The 20710-nt window shown below is 36.4% G+C and overlaps 2 protein-coding genes across 3 annotated transcripts; one reads left to right on the top strand and one right to left on the bottom strand.

The window, feature by feature from the left end:
• The first annotated feature begins 668 nt into the window (after positions 1-668).
• On the top strand, positions 669-4793 carry LOC586803 (coiled-coil domain-containing protein 160). The gene is made up of 2 exons (XM_011681924.2): positions 669-738; positions 3470-4793. The coding sequence occupies exon 2, from the start codon at positions 3471-3473 to the stop codon at positions 4488-4490; it is 1020 nt and encodes a 339-aa protein (XP_011680226.2). The 5' UTR covers positions 669-738; position 3470; the 3' UTR covers positions 4491-4793.
• A 5082-nt stretch (positions 4794-9875) lies between these two features.
• LOC586784 (DNA polymerase delta subunit 3) lies at positions 9876-18932 on the bottom strand. 2 transcript variants are annotated; one of them, XM_030982311.1, is made up of 11 exons: positions 18800-18932; positions 16742-16797; positions 15934-16036; positions 15360-15399; positions 14607-14739; positions 13724-13823; positions 13051-13260; positions 12432-12699; positions 11770-11874; positions 10992-11171; positions 9876-10345 (listed from the first exon to the last, which is right to left on the bottom strand). In XM_030982311.1, the coding sequence occupies exons 1-11, from the start codon at positions 18863-18865 to the stop codon at positions 10131-10133; spliced, it is 1476 nt and encodes a 491-aa protein (XP_030838171.1). In that variant the 5' UTR covers positions 18866-18932; the 3' UTR covers positions 9876-10130. The 2 variants fall into 2 exon arrangements, with proteins under 2 accessions (XP_030838171.1, XP_030838172.1); XM_030982312.1 differs by having other exon boundaries at positions 13051-13257; positions 18800-18931.
• Between the last annotated feature and the right edge of the window lie 1778 nt (positions 18933-20710).

Consider the following 20710-nt stretch of genomic DNA (forward strand, 5'->3'; position numbering starts at 1 on the left):
AGAGATAAAGTTGCCGTTAATTTTGTCATAAATAAGTTCTGAGCGGAAAAAGTGAAGCGAAGAATTTTTCATTTATTTTTGTTTTTTAGTGATTGAGAGACACCATGCATGTTTTTTGCTGGGGAAAAGAAAAAAAGCAATTAAAACTTGCTATATCATTACTCGAAAGCATGTCACCCCCCAATGATTATAGTAGTTAAAAGTCATGCGCTATATAAATAATTTCATGAACTAACTCATATAAACTAATAAAGCCCACAAGTGTTTTGCTTATGCAGTTGTCTTTCTCCTAATAAATAAATAAACCCTCTAAACATACAGGTACACGACGCCCCCTTGTCTATGCCAGAGTGACCTAGGTTGAGTTTATCAACCGAGAAGCGTACGGCGTAACATAACTCGCTGGGCTGGTAAGAAGGCATCATAGAAAGGACAGGGCCAGCGTGAGTTGGAACTGTGTGCGGATCGTGGTTTAATTTGAAATAATTTTTTGTTTTTATTTTTTTGTAGACTATGACTAATATTATATTAAAATGAGATTGGAAAAAGAAAGAAAGAAATAATAATTTTACCAAGACATTAAAAGAAAGAGATGCGATGAAATTGGCAACAATAGTCAAATTTGACTAATAGCCATTATATTAATACCAAACGAACAACAACAACAAATTTGCTGGGAAAATTAAAATTTGAAACCAACGCAACAACATTAAGATTGGAGAGCAAGAAATGCGAAAAGTGAGTAAACAATACATTATATTTTGTTATATTTTGGTTTAAAATTTCATTAATAACCATGGAATAACAATGAAATCCAAGTAATCAATTTTGAACTATCGAAATTGGCCTCATCTTTTTAATTATGACTAAACTCTATAAGCCTAACCTCGGTCCCACATGTTGCCATCCATGTCCCCTTGAATTTGACTGTCTGCGGGGCCGGGATTGCGATTGGAAAGTAGACTAGAAGTAGATCTAGAACTAGAATCGAAGTTCACACGTCGCGTGAATATTACCACCTTTACATTTTGGAAGATAACGATATTGCCTTCAGCAGTCGGGCTTCAAGTTCAATTTCATGTTTCTTACACTATGAACATGACTGACAAAGCAAGCGGACAAAATATACAGCTCCTCAGGTAGACAAAAGAACATCCCTTCACTGCTATTATGTAAAAATGTGTAGAACAGGTGTCACATGCATATTCACCTTTTTACATAATGGCAGTGAAGGGATGTTCCTTTGTCTACCTGAGGAACTGTATATTTTGTCCGCTTTCTTTGTCTGTCATGTTCATAGTAGGGAGGCCAATGCCCAAATCTAACTTTTTAATTACTAATTTGTTTATACTAAAACTAAGATTAAAAGAAAGCATTTACTTTCACTAAGAAAATCCACCCATCTGCCGACTCCATAGGTTCCATCAAATAGGAGATATCCAGCTGGTTTGTAGCCATTTCCTTCTACGCCTTTCCGTACGTAAGAGCCTTGAAACAATTATATTTCATGTCGCAAAGTTACGTTCATAATTAGACAGGCCCGAGGGACAAAGTTCATGATGAAGTTTAAAACTTCGCGCGAAAGTGCAATCACTCAACAGCGGCTAGCCTTGAATCGGTCGCACACGTACACACCTTCTTCTTCTTAGTTGATCCCTCCACCGACACAGGCAAGCCCCGATGCAGGCTGAAGTCCAGCCATCAATGTGCGAACGATTACATCTTCTACTACTACGAGCCGAAGACGATGGTTCAAAAAAGGAAAGAAATATATATAATTCATTGATATTTACCTTAGATGTGTATTCCAATAATTTGATTTCCTCATGAGTATTCCTTATTATCAACGATCGAGAAGTTACGAGGTCCAATTAAAATCCATCTTGCAGCGAACACAATCATAGCGCACATCCATGCATGCAACGTACGTGTACTAATATTTCTCTCACTCTCTCTCTCTCTCTCTCCCTTTCGCTATACGTAACATACACACTCACTAACCATGTATCATACAACACACACATTCAAATCATGGCTTTCATTTCAATTCTCAATTGGAGTATAGACTGCTCACGTAGACTTTTTTTTTTACTGAAATATCTTTTTTAACACTTCTCATACATTACTTCACGACACTCGTATCTAGTGCTGTGAGAATAAGGTACTAGGGTCTATAAATAAGACTACGCTTTGGGCACGCTCTGACCGGAGCTCAGATTATGTCGCAATACCCTTTATTTTTGGCGCGAACAATGACGTCACTGTTCACTGTTTTCCTTCTCATTTTGAGATGGATGTAGCTATAGGGCTCAAACCAACGCAAGATTGACAGAAACATCGTACTCTATCTACTTTCGAATGTTCAGTTTGTAAAAATCTGTATTTAAAAAGATATAATCTTTTTTCTTTATATTTTCTAGTTGTTAGAAGTGGCAATTGTGAACATCTGAAATGTTGATCTCTATCAAAAGTTCTTTACTCAAAACGGATCCCATATTTTTAGGGTCTACCTTCTGCCAATGAGAAGGTTTTTAGTGAGCAAACCTCTACGCCCTCTAGGATTTTCTTAGTCGGTGGTGCGAGTGCGTCAAGGTCGTCTGCAACCACAATTATTGGATTAAAAAACGTCAAAATCTGCAAGATTGTCAACAAATGGTGAAAGACTGTTACAGATCCGTGATTATAGGTATGTTGTGAAATGTATAATTGTATTTTCTTTTCATATTTTCTTCAATTTTTATTTTTACATCATTTTTTTCCCTTTGCTAATTTTTTGAAGTGGGCGACGAGCGCACAAATCGTAGGTGTAGAAGCCTTACGCCCGGGCATTGGCCTCCCTATTCATAGTGTAATTACTTCTTTTACTCGTAGTTGGGTGTCTTGATAAGTAATCTGTGCCATATGCCATGGCTCAGCTCTGCGCCCGTGTCGGTTATTCGAGCAGAACCCCTTGTCTGTCCATACCCGATCCATCTTTTGATATTTATATTTCCAAACAAACAGTCCTTGCTTTAGTGTGGCATTAATACATATCTATTCTAATCAAGATTGTAAGGTCTGTTAATGTTATCTTTGACATTGTGAATTTGTGATTAGGGTCTATCATTTGCATGCAACTTTGTCTTTGACTTTGAAGAAATCAGTTGGCATTCGTGAAAGTTTATAGAAATGATATTTACTGCCAGCGGACTGAAGTAATTCAATAACAACATTGATATTTTGTTTAATCGTCAATTAATTTTTGGGATGGTTCCAACTTCCAAGTATGATTTTTATTTATTTATTATAGTTTTATTTTAACAGGGTGGTCTCATTCAAGTTCATTTCTGAGCCTGCTCTCCCAGATAACTGTTTAATATGGGTTGAACGAGATACAGGATAATGATGAAAAAGCAGAAATTAGAAACATTTGGATCTAGACAAGAGCATTAAATAAAACTACTTTCTTTTCCTACTGTTACCTTTGCAGTATGTCGCAGTACACCATGCAAGACACAGCCACCAGCCAGAGGCACTGGGTAGAAGATTTATTCCCACCTCACTTCAGCCTTAGTCTCTCGGACCTTACAAGAAAACCACAAGAGGCTGATGAAGGCACACAGGAGGCATGGAGGCTCGCACAGAGGAAGAAGGCAAAGGATATATATGAGCAAGTCAAGGCAAGAATGGATGCCGAGGCACAAATCCCCAAGCACAAGAACATTCAGGTCGGTGAGCCTTTGTCTGATTTGAAGCAGAGAGTGAGGCTGACGGGTAAGGTGAAGAGGAATGAATCTTCACGGAAGGAGAAAGCGTTAAGAAGTCGTGATGGGGATGAGGAGAATAGAACAGAAACTGTTGAAGATGGTCTTTGGACTGCAGGAGAGATAGGGATCCTTAGGAAGGAATTTCAGAAAGTCAAAGAAGAGAAACAGATTATTCACATTGAATTAAAAGCTCTGCAGAGACACTACAAAGACCTTGACAAGAAATACAAACAGCAGGCTGAGCTTCTCAACACCAAAGTCAACGCACTTAAACAGTCACACCAAGAAAATCAGAGATTGCAGTTACAAAACCAACATCTAACCAAGGATGTGCGGCTACAGAAAAGCAAGCTTGCGATGGCAGAAGACGACTACAGGGAAGTTGTCGAGCAGCGAATGAAAATGAGGAAAGAGGCCATCGACCTTCGGAAGGCTCTTTCTCAAACCAAGCAGGATCTAAAGGAAGTGAGGATCAAGTTATCCGAAGCGGACACAAGACATAGGTTGGAGACGATGGAGAAGGAAGAGACCATGAGGTCCGAGTATGAATCACAGATTGCTGTTCTGTACCAAGAGCTTGGGGAGTGCAGGGCAGAGCTGGAGAAGGAACAGACAGAACATAGAAGATCCCGGAAGGCATTGGATCATCTTAGAATCCACTTTGCTCAGCAGTCACAGAGAGCGCAACCCAAACAGTCCTCGTCTAGTGATACAAAAACTCTCAAAGTCTTTCAGCTGTACTGAGAAGACTGATATGTCTTGTCACTTGATTTTTAACTTTAAGCAATATACCTTTTGATGAGCAGTTGTTTTTATGGCTCTTCCCTTTTTAAAGATTTTTTACAGTCTGTAGTCCATTTTGTTTTTCATGTAGGATTCTTTATTTTAAAATTTGAACAATCAACATTTTGCATTTAATTCAACAATATTCAGATTCAAAATGTGCAACTAACCAACATTACCCTTTATACAGAATGGCAAGAGAGCCAACCTTTTTTTTTATTTCTCTTTATTTTAGCTTCTTGAATTAAAATGTATGAAATAATATAACATTTGTTATGATATGATTATTTTCCTGAGAGAGGGAGAGGACGAGCAAGAGTGTGTAACAGTGAAAAAAATACACGGGGGCTCGGGGCGAATTAGCCCCCGAAATGCCCAAAATAGCCCCCGAAAATCAGAAAAGAGCCCCTGTAAATTTGCACAGAGTTCAATGCAAAACAAATTTTAGATTGTTATTTTCATGCATGCAAGCTTGAAAAGTAGCCCCCGAAAAATAAATAGTAATTTTTTCCCTGGTGTGTAATGGAAGAAGTGATATTCCTTTATGTATTTTTAAACCTTTCATAATAGAGGTTAAAATAGTTGAATGGAAACAATCAAAAACTAACAAATAAACACACACACAACAAAAGCAAAAAAATAGCACAACAAAACAAATATAAAAATAGGGAAGGCAGGAATTAAACAGGCAAACATAAATGACTGCATACTCATTTGTATCAACATCAAAATATTTGAGTTTATTTGTACAATAAATCATTCAAAATCATATGTTTGGTCCTCATGACCATATGATAAACAATATCAAGTACAATTAAATGTTGTACAACTTATTATGTCTTTACTACATGTACAAATTTAATGAGAAGCAACCCCTATTGTATACATGATAGGCAATCATATTGCTTTATACACAACAGTAAATGTAATCTTATGTTTGGTTTATGAGGAACAGTTGCGTTTTAAAGCTAATGGAAGGGAAACAACGGGGCTTTTCACAAAACTTTTCATCAGTGACAAATGACAGTTTTTGTTATAAGCTACTGAAATCCTTGCTTCTGATTGGTTATCAGCAGATTTGTCACTGATTTTTGTAATTTGTCATTGAAAAAAGGCTTTGTGAAACACTCCCCTGATGTGAGTGGCATCTGATCAATAACAGGAGCTTCATATTTGCACTTTATCAAATAGTTACCATGGAAATAGATGCAAATAATATTCAAAATACCATGAATGCTAATATTATCTATGTATTACATACTTGGTGTAATTTCAAAATTGCCTAAACTTGACAATGAGCTAAATTTACACAGGATATCCTCAAAACAAAGATTTGGTGGAAAATCATGGCTCATGAAAAAAAATGGTAGTGCTTGTCGTTAAACAATGGATAAACATTTTAGTTTTATTTAGTTTTTTGGTTGAAAAGTGCTTAAAAAGATTAAAGGGAAATCCAAGCCAAATAGACAAATACTCTAAAAGGAGGCAGAAAAATCAGATAAGCAAACTGATCAAAGTTTCAATTAAATCTAGTTAACTATAACAAAGTTATGAATTGATAAATGTTGTAATCACCATACCTATGGGCACTTCAAATTGGCTGAAGTGGTTATGACAATGTGATGTAGTGCCAGACTACTTTCCCATCTGTTCCAACATATAAAAAGACTAAAATTTAAATTTTTCAAAAATTCATCGCTCAAGCGGTTCTATTCTTTTTAGAGGACCTATAATAATATGCTATCTATTTGAGTAGTGCCCCAAGGGAGAAGGAACTTCCGTTGTACACAGCAGATGGGATAGTTATCCACGTCCTACGTTACGATCCACTGACCGAACTCCCAATTTGAGATTCGCACTTAGTGATCTCATATTTTAAACATTCATAACTTCCTTACTATTGGTCCAATTCAATTCAAACTTTTGCCATTCTGTTTCTGTTATTTTTCTGCTTACATACGAATCAACTTATTTCAAGGGTTGGATTGCCCTTTAATCATAAAGTGGGACATTGCTAAACTAGATGGAATTTTGACTGCGCGCAGTGGAAAATGATGCCTCCGCCATAGAGCAATTTAAACAAGTTTGGAGTTTAAATCTCCAGTGGTTCTTGAGATATCATGATAACAATCTCAATGTATGGAATTTCATAAGTTGACCTCTGTGACCCTTGACCTTTGACCTACGTGCTCCAAAATCTAATCAGATTGTCTTCCTATGGTGATACACACTATCATTAAGTTTGAAGTTTAAATCTCCAGTGGTTCTTGAGATATTATGATATGGTGATACATACTATCATTAAGTTTGAAGTGAAAATTCTCCAGTGGTTCTTGAGATATCGCGATAACGATCTCAATGTATGGAATTTCATAAGTTGACCTCTGTGACCCTTGACCTTTGACCTACGTGCTCCAAAATCTAATCAGATTGTCTTCCTATGGTGATACACACTATCATTAAGTTTGAAGTTTAAATCTCCAGTGGTTCTTGAGATATTATGATAACAATCTCAATGTATGGAATTTCATAAGTTGACCTCTGTGACCCTTGACCTTTGACCTACGTGCTCCAAAATGTAATCAGATTGTTTTCCTATGGTGATACATACTATCCTTAAGTTTGAAGTTTTTACATCTCCAGTGGTTCTTGAGATATCATGATAACAATCTCAATGTATGGAATTTCATAAGTTGACCTCTATGATCCTTGACCTTTGACCTACGTGCTCCAAAATGTAATCAGATTGTTTTCCTATAGTGATACACACTATCCTTAAGTTTGAAGTTTAAATCTCCAGTGGTTCTTGAGATATCATGATAACAATCTCAATGTATGGAATTTCATAAGTTGACCTCTGTGACCCTTGACCTTTGACATACGTGCTCCAAAATCTAATCAGATCATCTTCCTATGGTGATACATACTATCCTTAAGTTTGAAGTTTAAATCTCAAATGGTTCTTGAGATATCGCGCTAACAAACTCAATACAAGGAATTTCATAAGTTGACCTCTGTGACCTGTGACCTTTGACCTACGTACTCCAAAATCTAATCAGATCGTCTTCCTATGGTGATAAATACTATTCCCGAGTCTTAAGTTTAAATCTTAAATGGTTCTTGAGATATTGTGATAACGGTCAAACGGGACGGACGTACGGACGTACGGACGGACAACCCGAAAACATGATGCCTCCGGCACCACCTTCGGTGGCGGAGGCATAAAAATAATACCAAAACTATAACAAGGTAAATATCCTGATCCTACATTTTTGTATGTGCATATTGTTCTTTTTTTCAGCCACGAAGGTTTCAATACCAAGATAATCTCTTAGATCCCAAGAAGTTTAAAAAAAAATTCTATTGTAATATGTCATATATTACAACATTCTATCATGTACATGGAATATTTTCCTTCATCTCATTGACTCATTTGACTGATCAAATTCATCCTGATAATCCCTGAATGTAAAAAGAGGCACATATACTGTACTTGACTTAAGACCTTATATATTTGAATACATATCTTTGTAATTTGTACAAAACTTTCCTGCACAATCAGATATATAAAAATACAAATATGTACTTCCTTTCTCAAATGCAATATGAGGCAGTTGAGATATGTGAAATTTGTTCTTGGAAGAAGTTTCATTGTATGAGCCAAATAGAAATATACAAGTATAGAAGTATACAAAAAAAAATAGTCCTGTGCCCCGTCTTTAAACAAGACTTTCCAAAATAACTGCCTCTCCAGCCCCCACCGGCAAGCCGCAACATCTTTCAACCAGTGCTGTGCAGCGAAGCATAATGCTAGCCACCTATCAAAATTACCGAAGTAGTCTGAACTATGTATATTTCCTCAATGAGATTGATTGTTCTGATATTTGCGCAAATTTTTACCCCGGATAAGTTATTCAAACCTTCCTCACAAAAATTTCAGATTTAATGCCCCTATCTCTTAGAGTATATAATAATGCCACAGCTGATTTTTTTTTTCCCCCGACTTTTTCCCATAATGCATCATGAGAAGTTGTCTTTACACTGATGTCACCAGATAGCGCTGTGGTTTGTGAATCCACCGTAACGAGTCAAATTGATAACAAATTGATATCAATAGCAACTCTGTAATGAAGAATCAATTTAGATCAGTTACATCTCTTTATATACCCTGGGGGGTGTTTCATAAAGCTGTTCGCATGACTTTACGAACGACCTGTATATGAAGTGCCAGATAGGATGCCCAAAGTTTTTTCTGATATTTCCAATAACCTCAATTAGATTATGGCAAAAAATATACTTTGCATTAAAATATTTGTTAAAATAAGAATTTTAATCTACATCTGCACAGTTCAACTTTAGTTGATGCAGTTAATAATGATTGAGCATCTCATTAAGCTTTTCATATCAAAGTCACTCGTAAAGTCATGCGTAACTTTACGAACAGCTTTATGAAACTCCCCCTGGTCACCAATAAACAACCCCTATCTGCCCATTATAGACAAGTTCATTTATTATGAAAATTTATGTTGATTTGGAACACAATCATATTGGTTTATAATCTCTGTATTAAAGTTATAGTAGACAGTTTTTCTCTAAGCCCTTATCAAAATACAAAGGGAATATGAATCCTGACATTTCTTCATAAAAAAATTGCAATTTCAGAACTTGCAGTACCGATATTTTGTGGTGAGTAGCTGATCATATTTACATAAGTTAACACATTGCCTTTGTTTAAATATTGAAAATATGTTTTGAATTGTATTGAAATCTGTGAAATCAAGGAAAGCAGTTTATATGAGAAATTAATGTTTATAAACAGGTCCGCTTTGTTGTCGGTAAAAAAGTGGTATTTTTATACAGGTGCTCTTTGTAAACGGGAGGTTGTACAGTTATTAACTGAAAAGAGTAGTGAAGGAAAAAATGGTTGCTCCAGAAGAACTATAACATATCTCTCTTTAGTTAAAAGCCTCTTCAACATTCCTTAGTCTCAGCTCATGTTTTCCATGACCCGACAGTTGCTTTTGCCCTAACTGCTCCAGACATATTTTCTTCAAAGATATAGGGTTGGGGTTCCTGAATTTTCCATTTTTCATTGGCTAATTAGGGTTAGGTATAGCTTCCAGTCAGGTTAGTGTATAATATCGACCATGAAATAATCATTGCTAAAGCATGTGTCGTACAACCCACTGTTCCGAGCGAATGTGCATCACAGAATGTTCTCTGCACGTACCAAGATGATGCCATGAATTTTTCATTGGTAGCCATGCGTTTCATGTGATGGTGATGTAGGAAGGTTACCATCAATCAGGCATAATACTGGATGGCATGTTGTATACACATCATCTATCAATGATTAGTCTTATGAACCAGTCTCACTTTACAACAGACAAGTCTCGGAATACCATTCCATGACTTTACAAAAACATCCATCGCCATGAAGGACAATTTCTCAAAGGAATTTTCTCCTGAGCCGAGCTGAACATTCTTGGAGCAATCCTGAAAAGAGCAAGAGCTCCAAAATGGTCCTAAAAGTACTTGATGCCTCTAGAAGCTCCTGCATAAGAAAGCCTTCAACATTGTCTCTAAATAATGGTAAGATTTTCATTTCTTCTTGAAAAAGCTCATTAAAGAAGACTGTTTGCCTGAACTACTTGGTGGTGAGGTCTTCTTTCCTTTTCCTTTCTTTCCTTTCTTATCATCGTCGTCGTCCGAATCCTTGTCCTCTTTCTTGGGCTGTGGTTTGGGTTTGGGCGCTGGCGGAGGAATGTCATCGTCACTGGCATCTGTAGACTCGGTCTCCCAGACTTTTTCCGTCACTGTAGAAACAACATCAAACAACAAAGATTTATCATCAACAGAAAAAAAGAAGGAAACTACAACTTCAGTAAAATTGCTGAAACCAATTGTAACAAGACTCAAAAGCACTTTGCAACATTTCTTTGGTTTGAGATATAATTGCTAAAAACAGTATTAAGCGCATCTGTACGAAAGCCTGATGCAGCATGATTGTGTAGTCCCATGAACCTGAATCAGTGTTCCACTTTTCTTTTATTGTTTGTGCTTTTCAGCTAGATTTTATCCACTTGTTCTGATGTTGCTGATTCCAAAATTCCATAAGACAAAATAAAATAGTTCTTATTTATTATCAACTTCATAAAGAAATTGCATGACCAGTCCTGTATATCAGTCTAACCCCTTCGGTGCTACCAAGGTTTTGAACAAATGCCATAAACATGTGTTACTTTTTTTCGATTTATAATGCTTTGTTTAATTGTTGTGTTGGGCATTAATATCTTCAAAACTTCCACAATAAAGGTACATATTTTTTAATTTCAGGAAACAAATGTCTCTATTCTTAGACCTTGCTTTACATTGTTTACACTAAAGTTCTTGGGTGGGATAGGCTGTCAATAGCACAGAAGGTGATGAAGGAAAAGATGAAAGATGAGTTTCTAATCTTACCCATACATCCCTCCTCATCTACAGTGACTTTGCTCCTCAGCACTCTCTTACTGATTCTCTTCTTCCCTGTCGATGACCTCTCCTCTGATTGGCTCTTAGATGGGGGTGTGGCCTCATCTTCCTCATCTGATTGGACAGGCTGGGCCACAGGGGGCGGAGTCGGTGGGATGGGGCTATCATCTAGAAATTAAGATGAAGTTGTATTTTGAAGGTGACGGTCAAGTCAATATCAGTTTTTAGTTAGTCAAATATCCATACGACATAACAAACTTGTCTATTAATTCTACATATACTTCACAAACTAAATCTTGGAAGCTTGCCAGAGGTTTTTCATACATAGCAATAACTACTATGCAAAGGTAAATCTATATACAGAGATGAGATTGTTCACAACAGGTGGATTTAATGGTCGGTATCGTGAACAAAAAAAAGTTTGCAAAGTGTAATAGTTCATAAATGTTGCAATCAAACATGATCATTAAAATCAATATCAGAGCAATTCCATATTCTCGAGTAGTCTTGGTCTAGTGGATATGTTCTATCCTGTGAATTAAATGGCTCCTCTGAGTCAAGCCTCTGCATAAATGTCCTTAGACAAGTCATTAATCTATATTTGCCACTCTCAATCCAGGTGTAGAAAATGGGTACCTGATAGGAAGAAATTTCAGAATTGATTTCATTGCTTTAGGGCAGCTTATAGCTACAGCCAGGAAAAAGTTTGATTATTATTATCATTGTGTTATGACTTTCCCCCTGTTTATAGCAAATGTTTACCTACCCATGTCATCTTGCTCCTCATCCTCCTCCTCTTCACTACTACTGTCTTCTTGCCGGAGGATACGCCTTCGTTTCCTAGCAACCGTCTTCTTCTGGCTTTCATCATCTGCACAAAAGTAATCAAGAATAAGATGATGAACATACTTCTATTACACTTGATATAAATGTTCTCTTCTTCCTCTTCTTCTTCTTCTCCTAGTAATCGTCAAAGGGCTATACAGCATATTACAAACATGGACTAAAGGCTGCAAGCAGAGGAAGATAAATGCAATCTGAAGGGATAAGGGTATTATATGCCTCAGAAGTAGTCCCTGGTAAATCTTTGGACTGCTGTTTACCATGAAATTGTATTTTCAGAGAGGAACTTCCAAAGAAATCTGTCTCAATTCTACAAGTTATGCTTGTGTATTACATATTAAACTAATTTGAATAAGGAGACAGACAGACAGACTGGGAAAGAGCCCCAGAGAGAGAGAGAGAGAGAGAGAGAGGGAGGGAGTGAGGGGGAGAGGGGTAGAGAGAGAGAGAGAGAGAGAGAGAGAAAGACCAGCAGATCAGAAGACAGACACCTAGAGGGGTAGAGCAGATGAGAGAAAGAAAACCACACTACACAAGAGAGAGATACGAGAGGATGAGGATAAAGTATCATCAGAAAATATATACCTGATTCTGAATCTGAAGCAACTATTCTCTTCTTCTTCTTGTCTGCCTGACTTGACCTCTGTAACCTTCCACCTTTGACCCCTGTCTTCTCATGCTTGCTGCTTTCTACATCTACTTCCTCCTCCTCCTCCTCCTCTTTCTCCTTTTCTTCTTTGACTGATCTCTTATCATCCTTCCCAGAATCCCCTGCTGGTCCTGAAGAAGCTGAAGGCAAATCTTCCTTTTTCTTTTGACTCATAAATGCTAGCATACCCTTAGGCTTTGATTTCTAAACACAAAATGAGAAGAAAGCATGTCTAAGGTACTGTGCATAAAGTTTTCATAATATGCTTAAAAATTATAATTGTGACGTTTTCATCAAATGACCCTTGATTGGAGCATTAAAATGTACATTTTTTTCTTTTGTTTTATTAGCATATTTTCAAGTGTTTCAATCAATCTTATAATAAAATGTCTCTGTATACATTTTTTCCATATCAAAAAGGTACATTTTAAAATGTAAATCCATTTTTCATTTGTAAATTTGAAAAACAAATTAAGCTAATTTTTCTGCTTTCACTCAAAGCAAAGTCCTATCAAAGTTCCCCGTAAAAGTATACGACTTATCAAAATTGTATACCTGCTCCTCTTTCTTCTTTGCTTTTGGTTTTTGTTCCGTCTTCTCACTCTTGGGTCCGTGAGCTTTGTTTTTTGTTGACTGTGAGGCAAAGCTAGCTTCAATCGAGCCTTTCTTAACTTTGGATTTCTGCGACGCTGAAGATGATGATGATGATAAAGTTGACGATGCAGGCTTTGATGACGTACTTTGATTGCCAAATCCATTTACCTGCTCAAAGGAATGCCAACACAGGCAAACAAAGTTAAAGATGAAGTCTTGGATTTTCATTTGGAATGTTTTAACAGTCTGGTGTTAATCTTTCTATAACAAGGGTAGTCAAGCACGGAGAGTGGACTTCATTTTTACAAAATACAGGTCTAATCTAATGCACTGCAACCTCCACTAAAAATTTCATCAGAAAAATTCATCATCATACATTTCCCTTGCTCTAGGGCGGCTCCATGACAAGGCAAGCTCAAGTAATTACTGTGTCCCATAGAGTTTAGCTGCCTGGGAGAAATGTATATGCAAATTACTTCAACCAAATCTGGTGTCAGCAAACTATGATGCAATACACACAATCAAAACAGACATATCTGTGCCTTCCAAAAATTAAAAGTAAAAAAAGAGAAATCTCAAATGAAATATGGAAATATTTATGACCAATATTCATAAAACAATATCCCTATCTTACCTTCGGTTTTCCTGTTGAAGACTTTTGTTGCGGTACTTGATTCCTTTCCAGATCTGCCAATGATCTCACGTCAACTGCTTTACATTGAATAGCACTAAACCTGGACATCATAAAATAAAAAGTGTATCACCAGTAAACATTTATATCTTATTATATCTTCCAAGATGTAAAACATAACTGTAATGCCTCTCACTATTACACAATTTATTTTATTACATCAATTAAAATGTGATTGGATTAGCATGTGCGTGCCAGCCAGTCAAAAGGCAACTGGCTGGAATGCTCCCAAGGGAGTGGAGAGTGTGCACCATAAATTACAGAATCGTAACAGAATACAGTGACCGGATAATAATACTAAAAGCTCTATGGTTGTTTATGCTGTAACTTGTAAAGCTCTTTCTAAGAAATATGTTTATTGTTATTATTGTTATAACTATTACTCTTACCCTGTACTATTACTATTATTATAAAGGAATTTAAAAGGATTAAGAAAGTTTTGCACTACATATGCCTCCTTTGATCCAAATAGCATTAACTGTTTCACCAAGGGCTTGTTTATATATACCAGTGTAGTTGAGCCAGTCATATGTAAAAGAGAAATACACGTAAATGTTTACGTGATATGTATGTGACATTTCAAGATTCACTATGACACCTAAATTTCAACAATTACTCAATTTGGCTATCCTACTAAAATTTGAATATCTACTAACTATAAATTAACAAATATGTAGATTAAACCTGTATGCTAATTGTTGGAAACAAATGATGAGGCCTTTATAGGAATATGGCCTCTCAAGGCACTCCAGCAAGTTTCTCTGTATCAAGCACAATTTAAATGTAACTATTTCTATTTCTTTTGAGACTTGTCCTGAACATGTACCTGTTTATTTGTGCAATGTTCTGTTGGGTAATTTCATAATCCGTTGTAAAGAGTGAGCTGTTGTCTTTGAGGGCGCTTTTCTGAATACTGAAGACATGTTGTCCGAGCACTTCCTTCATACCTGACTTCACAGCTGCACATTGCACAATGAAACAAATGAAAATAAAGGTCATTTGAGTGTTCTCCCTTTTCTACAAATACAGAAATCATGAAAAATTACCGGTATCATAAACTAACTTTTAAGAGGCTATCCTTGAGTTTAAATTCTTTGTTTCAATAATAATTATAACAATAATAATATTACATTTATAAAGCGCCTTTTCATTAGATACGAAGGATTATGTAAAAGAGAAATAATCTAAGTGCATTGGCATGGTTCCAATCCACAATGCTGAATTTTGTATAAAATATCTTCATGGGAATATGTTTCATCACACATTTACCTGAATGGAAAACTATATAGCACAATTAACATGAACAGGATTTGGTACCTTGGTGCACTGCAGGAGGGATAAATTGTTGAAGCAAACTCCTTTTCATATCTCAAAAATCATTTATGTAAAAACATGGGTTAAAGTTTAGTGGTCACAATACGAGCTCTTTAAATAATGAAATAAACTAAAGATGAGCAGAATAATTTCAAAGTCAAGCCACATAAAACTATTTACAGCAAAATACAAATCTGATTATCATTCTTAACACAATGGAGTTTGATTTGCGTTGATTGTTGAATACCGTAGCTAAATAGCTTACCATCTAACCCATCTTCTTTCACGATAGCAATCTTCGTCATCTATAGGAGAAAATGAAATAAAATTGAAACCCCATTTGGTGCACATTTTCATGCAACTAGAATGAAGTTCTGATGCATGCACCTTGATTTAGGTGCTATTTATATTGAATTATTGATTGTGTTACACTTTTGATTTGGCAAATTGTCTTAATAAGATACTATAAGATATCTGAATATCTTTTTTTTTTTAAATGGAGATTTGAATACGCTATGCTCTATGTGACAGGAATTAAGTATGACACATCTTACAACGTAACATTTTGTTCATGACTACCTAGACATTATCAGGTCCAATGGAGATGTGGGCTCCCAAATCCAAATTTTGAACCCCTGAATTTCAACAGTTGTCATGCATACAAACCCTAAAACCCTTAAACATATTAATTATTAATTCTTAGCCCCCAGAGAAAGAAAAAAAATTGGGGGCCTGTTTGAGTTAAAGGTAAAACTTAATTACAATTGAACCATAAATTAAAACCGAAAAATGATAATCATGACAGCTGTATAAATAATTTAGGTTTCTAAGGCTGGTACCTGAGTTCCATTTTTCGTTTCCTGTGTTCCTGTGATTGCGTATGTGACATTCAATGTAGAAGATCCCTTCTTCTTCTGTTCACTTAAGAATGTCTCCAGTAATCTAAGGGTGAAAGGAAGGATGGATATTACGAAAATTGGAACATAACTAAAATGCAAAAAAATAGCTTGATGGAAATGATGACACACAGATCTACTGGGTTCATGAAAATTATAAAAGGACAGTGATGAGAATGATGAAAAGGATAATGATGATGACAGTGAAGATGATTATAATGATGATGATGACAGTGATAATGAGGATGATAATGATGATGATGACAGTGAAGATGATTATCATGATGATAATGATGATGATAATATGATAATGATTCCCCCCCCCCTTCCACATGGTTCTTTATTTTCAAAACAAATTCCATCATATACAGTATATCCATATATCATATACAAATAATTAAAGAAATAATTTCCATACATAATGGCTTGACACAGATAACAATCATCACAGCCAAAAACTTTTGTGGCAGATAAAAACAAACATTATGACAAAATTAGTACTTTAAAATTTAAATATATAATTAAAAAAAGACCAAACATAAAATACATGATCATGTTTATGTTAGCACATTTCCAACACTCTCAAAACATTTTCTAAAGTGAAACCATCATCAATATGATAATGATGATAATGATTGATAACAGTGATGATTATGATTGTGATGATGATGATGACAGTCAAGCTTTTCTAAATGCATCTTAAAATATATACAGAGTAGATTTTGAACTTCTATTTTACTGGTGCTCTTACCTCTTAGCTAAATTCACATGAATTTCCAGAGTCTGGCTGAGCCATTTGTAAGTAACCTAAAAAAGAGAAAGGGATAGATTTTACATCAATATAGGATTTCATAAAAAGTGATTCTCAATCTGAGGAAAGAGTGAGGGGGAGGGGGATGATTTATGAAATATCTAGATCTATATTTTCTCATTTTATCTGAACTAATCAAGTTGGAAAAAAATTAGTCAATATCTCTGAGTCAATTAGACTAATAAGCATGCTTCAGAATTTCCAAGTCAGCGTGTTCAATTACATTTAAATGTCACATTTAGTTGAGGCTCTAATTAACCTCCATATATATAGATCATCAGTAACTCTTGTGAGATGGAGGGGGTGGTACACAGTGGAGCAGGCGCGTACGTATAGGGGCTGTTTTGGGGGTTAAATAGTTCAATACTCATTACCCCCCCCCCCCTCCCCCCTCTTGATCGATTAATCTTGTCGAGACAACCCGGCCTCGCATTTGCAGCCAGGCCAAATTCGCCCAAAGGCCTGGTGCGACACCATGCACACAAACATCCATCATCTTTTTCACCATTGGCATCGTAATTACTTTCACGACACATAATGCGTGGGGAGAGATCAGTTTGAATAAACGGTTACATTTCTATGATATGGCATGCATCAAATGTCATCAGGGGGCCGTTTCTCGAAACCAACTCCATAACAGTCATATCTTTGTCGGTGACCTACGGAGATGTCATGAAGTGGATAAACCATTTCACGAAGCCATGACAGACATGATATCGATATTTCGCGATATTAGCAGCTCAAGAACATAGTCTTCGTCACGATCCAGTTGATTTATCACGAATAACCCAAAACAAGTTTTGGGGCTAAAATTGTTCAAAAAGAAATATATATATATATATATATATATATATATATATATATATATATATATATATAAATTCTCATAAATTAAATAATAAATAGTGTCATTATCAAGTGTAGATCATCAAACGATTTGCATATTTCTGTTAAGATTCTTAAATTGAAGAAAAACCAGTGAGTGTTTTTTTTTTGACAGTCCAATCAAAAGGTAGTCGAAGGATACCGTAATGTGATAGTTTATCAATACATACTTTTTTTGTTTTATGTGACAACGAATTTTAGGCAAAATACCTTTTTTCAGTCAGTTTTATTCTAGAGTCTCATAAATACTCGTTATATAATTGATTTGATATCAAAAATATAATTTGGAAGAAGTAATTAGACAGGGAATAATAATGCACATAGGCCCCCAAAGGTATGTGGTATCCTAAGAAAAGACTATGGATCGACTATGGACAACGGTGTGTAACATTCTTATCTCTTTTATTTATATGTTATACTTATAGTTTAATAATTTGTGATTTAATGTTTATATTCAGCTTTTTAAAATTTCTGTATTATCGTTTCTTTACATTTACATTTGCATTTCGCATCCCAGAGAATTACGTACCGATCGAACTCGTCTATATTTTTCTCAAAATGATAGTGAAACTAATCGTACATTTCGCGGCCTATGGAATAGCAACAAACTGACTTGTGATGGCGCTTTACAGCAATTAAAAAGATATGACGGGTTCGGAGCAGTGACAACTCGCTTGTCGCGGAAGTTGTCGCTCATCTTGGCAAAGACAGCTTCGTGAAACACTTAGCTGACAAGTTGCGTGACAGTGGCGACATGTCGTTGATCTTGTAGTTATGATGGTTTCGAGAAACGGCCCCCAGATCACTTCCGTGTCTCTCCGCCCCCCCCCCCTAGCCTTAAGGGCTTGGTGGTAATGTTTTTTATGATATCATAAAAACATTACCACCAAGCCCTTAAGGCTACCTACCTACCTCCCCCCCCCCCCCCAACTCTTTTATTCTTCCCACCAATACCAACCCGGCAATAACATGTACAGTTAACTTTAACAACACCATATCATTCCATCAAGCAAGTTTTAACCATGTTTTGACTTTTGTAACTATATTCAATCATTTCGCCGAAGTTTATTCACATTAAAGGAAAAAAAAGTTTGTTAATTAAGCTATACTCACAACTCTGTCTTCATCAAGAACATACTCCTCTATATTTTCGAGATACATGCTGGTTTCGTTGTCCATTTTTGTGTCACAATACTCAATTTACAACTTGTTGTTCAGCCTGGCCTGGTCGATGTCGCGCGTATTGAATTGAAGCGGCGCGCCAAGCTCGCCTGTGACCTTTTCCACTTCCGGTTTCGACTGTGTGTACGTCTGTAACCTGAAAAAAAGCGTTCTTAGTAACGGTCTTCATACTTATATTTGTTCACTTTGGGTGAGTTCAGTGCATAAAATACGATTTTAACATGATTTTATAGACATAGCAAATGACCAGTGTACCTTCTAGCGTGTGAAAGTTATATTTTTGGTGTCTATTATTAATTAATGTCGAGTAGGACCTGCTAAGTCTATTAAAGTGTAAGACGTGCCTAGGGGCCCGCAGCCGTCACGGGGCGCGGCCAGGGCTCCCCCGATGACTCTGGCCTGGCGCGCGTCCTCTCATTCATTGGTTCCATTGCTCAGCCATTTGCCATTGGGCTTATCCATGCATTTGCATTGCACTGCCTCGGCTGCGCGGCTCTTATACAGGCACAGTGGAGCACCCCAATTACCGTGCGATCAGGGACGTGATAGAGAAGGACAGGAATAAAGCCGCTCTCCTTTGACCCCATGCTCCAAGCCGCCGAAAAGTTATGCGCTAATCTGCAACTGTTGACCAGGTGGTGAGATAAAAGAGCGCATGAAATTTCAGGATTTAGAATTCCTACATCAGAAAATGGTATCACTGCAACTGTTCGCTGTCCCTTCCAATGATTTCTCATCCATTGTTGAATGTGTAAAGAGTAGAACAAGCGAACACAAACTTGTGTACTTTCATCCTTTTTTAAACTTGAAAAATACAAAAAACACGCGAAAACACGCATTAGCAAACTTAATGTTATTGAAGATTGTAAATCATGGATCAAATAACGGGACATTAAAGCATGCACAAATTAGCGCATCATCCTAAAATATTGAGTTTTTGACAGGATGTAATTTTTCTTTTACCAACTCTGGCACACAAATTAAAGAAAGGACGGAGTTCTAAATTTGAAAATTTGTTTGATGCACTATTCCCAATAAAATCCCCATATAAAGTTTTTTGATTTACACTGAAATTTTGCCGGTAATTTAATATTTTGTAATAAATGTAAAACTGGTGCCTGGCTTTCGAAATTCCCCGCAGTGGAAGCGCGGTTCGGAGCATGGAACTTCAAAGCCAAGTGGAATGTTAGACATCCCATTGTTACGCTTTAGAACTCAAGAATGCGTTTGAATAAATTACAAGAGTTTCGCCTCCTTTTCTTTCACCTCCCTGGTGCGATCGACTCTCGTCCAGTAAACATCATTTGCATAAAATCAACAATTGTGTACCGATCGATGCGAAAAAAAGTAAACAAATTTCGAAGACAAATTCTTCATTAATGTGATGAATATCACCAATCAAAGCTACTAAATCGAGTATTGAATAAATTTGCAAGACACTCATGTGTATAAAAAGAGTTATTGATGCACAGAAAATGTGAAATTTAAGGGATAGTTTTGACGAACAAAAACGAAAAAAATGAGATACAAAATCACCGTAAAATTCACCATTTCTTTTAGAGCGAAAGAGAATTGCCTCGTATGAACAGAAAGAAAATTTAATAATCTCAATCCTTGTGAAATATCTCTTTTCATAGTTGCTTGATAGGGTCGCAACAGAGAAAAACATACCCCAATGTCCGAATCTCATCGAACAAAAATAATCCTTCGTTGTCGCAAAATTGTTTGACCAGTCCCATACATTCAAATGTGTGTCATGTCTGAACCTCGCGTGTGCATTGGCTATACATGTCTTGCCAGCCGACTGCACACGTGCACGCTAATGGCTCAGCTGTTTCGATC

The sequence above is a fragment of the Strongylocentrotus purpuratus genome, unplaced genomic scaffold (assembly GCF_000002235.5).
Source record: "Strongylocentrotus purpuratus isolate Spur 01 unplaced genomic scaffold, Spur_5.0 spur5_scaffold_12, whole genome shotgun sequence".
NCBI classification, from domain to species: domain Eukaryota; kingdom Metazoa; phylum Echinodermata; class Echinoidea; order Camarodonta; family Strongylocentrotidae; genus Strongylocentrotus; species Strongylocentrotus purpuratus.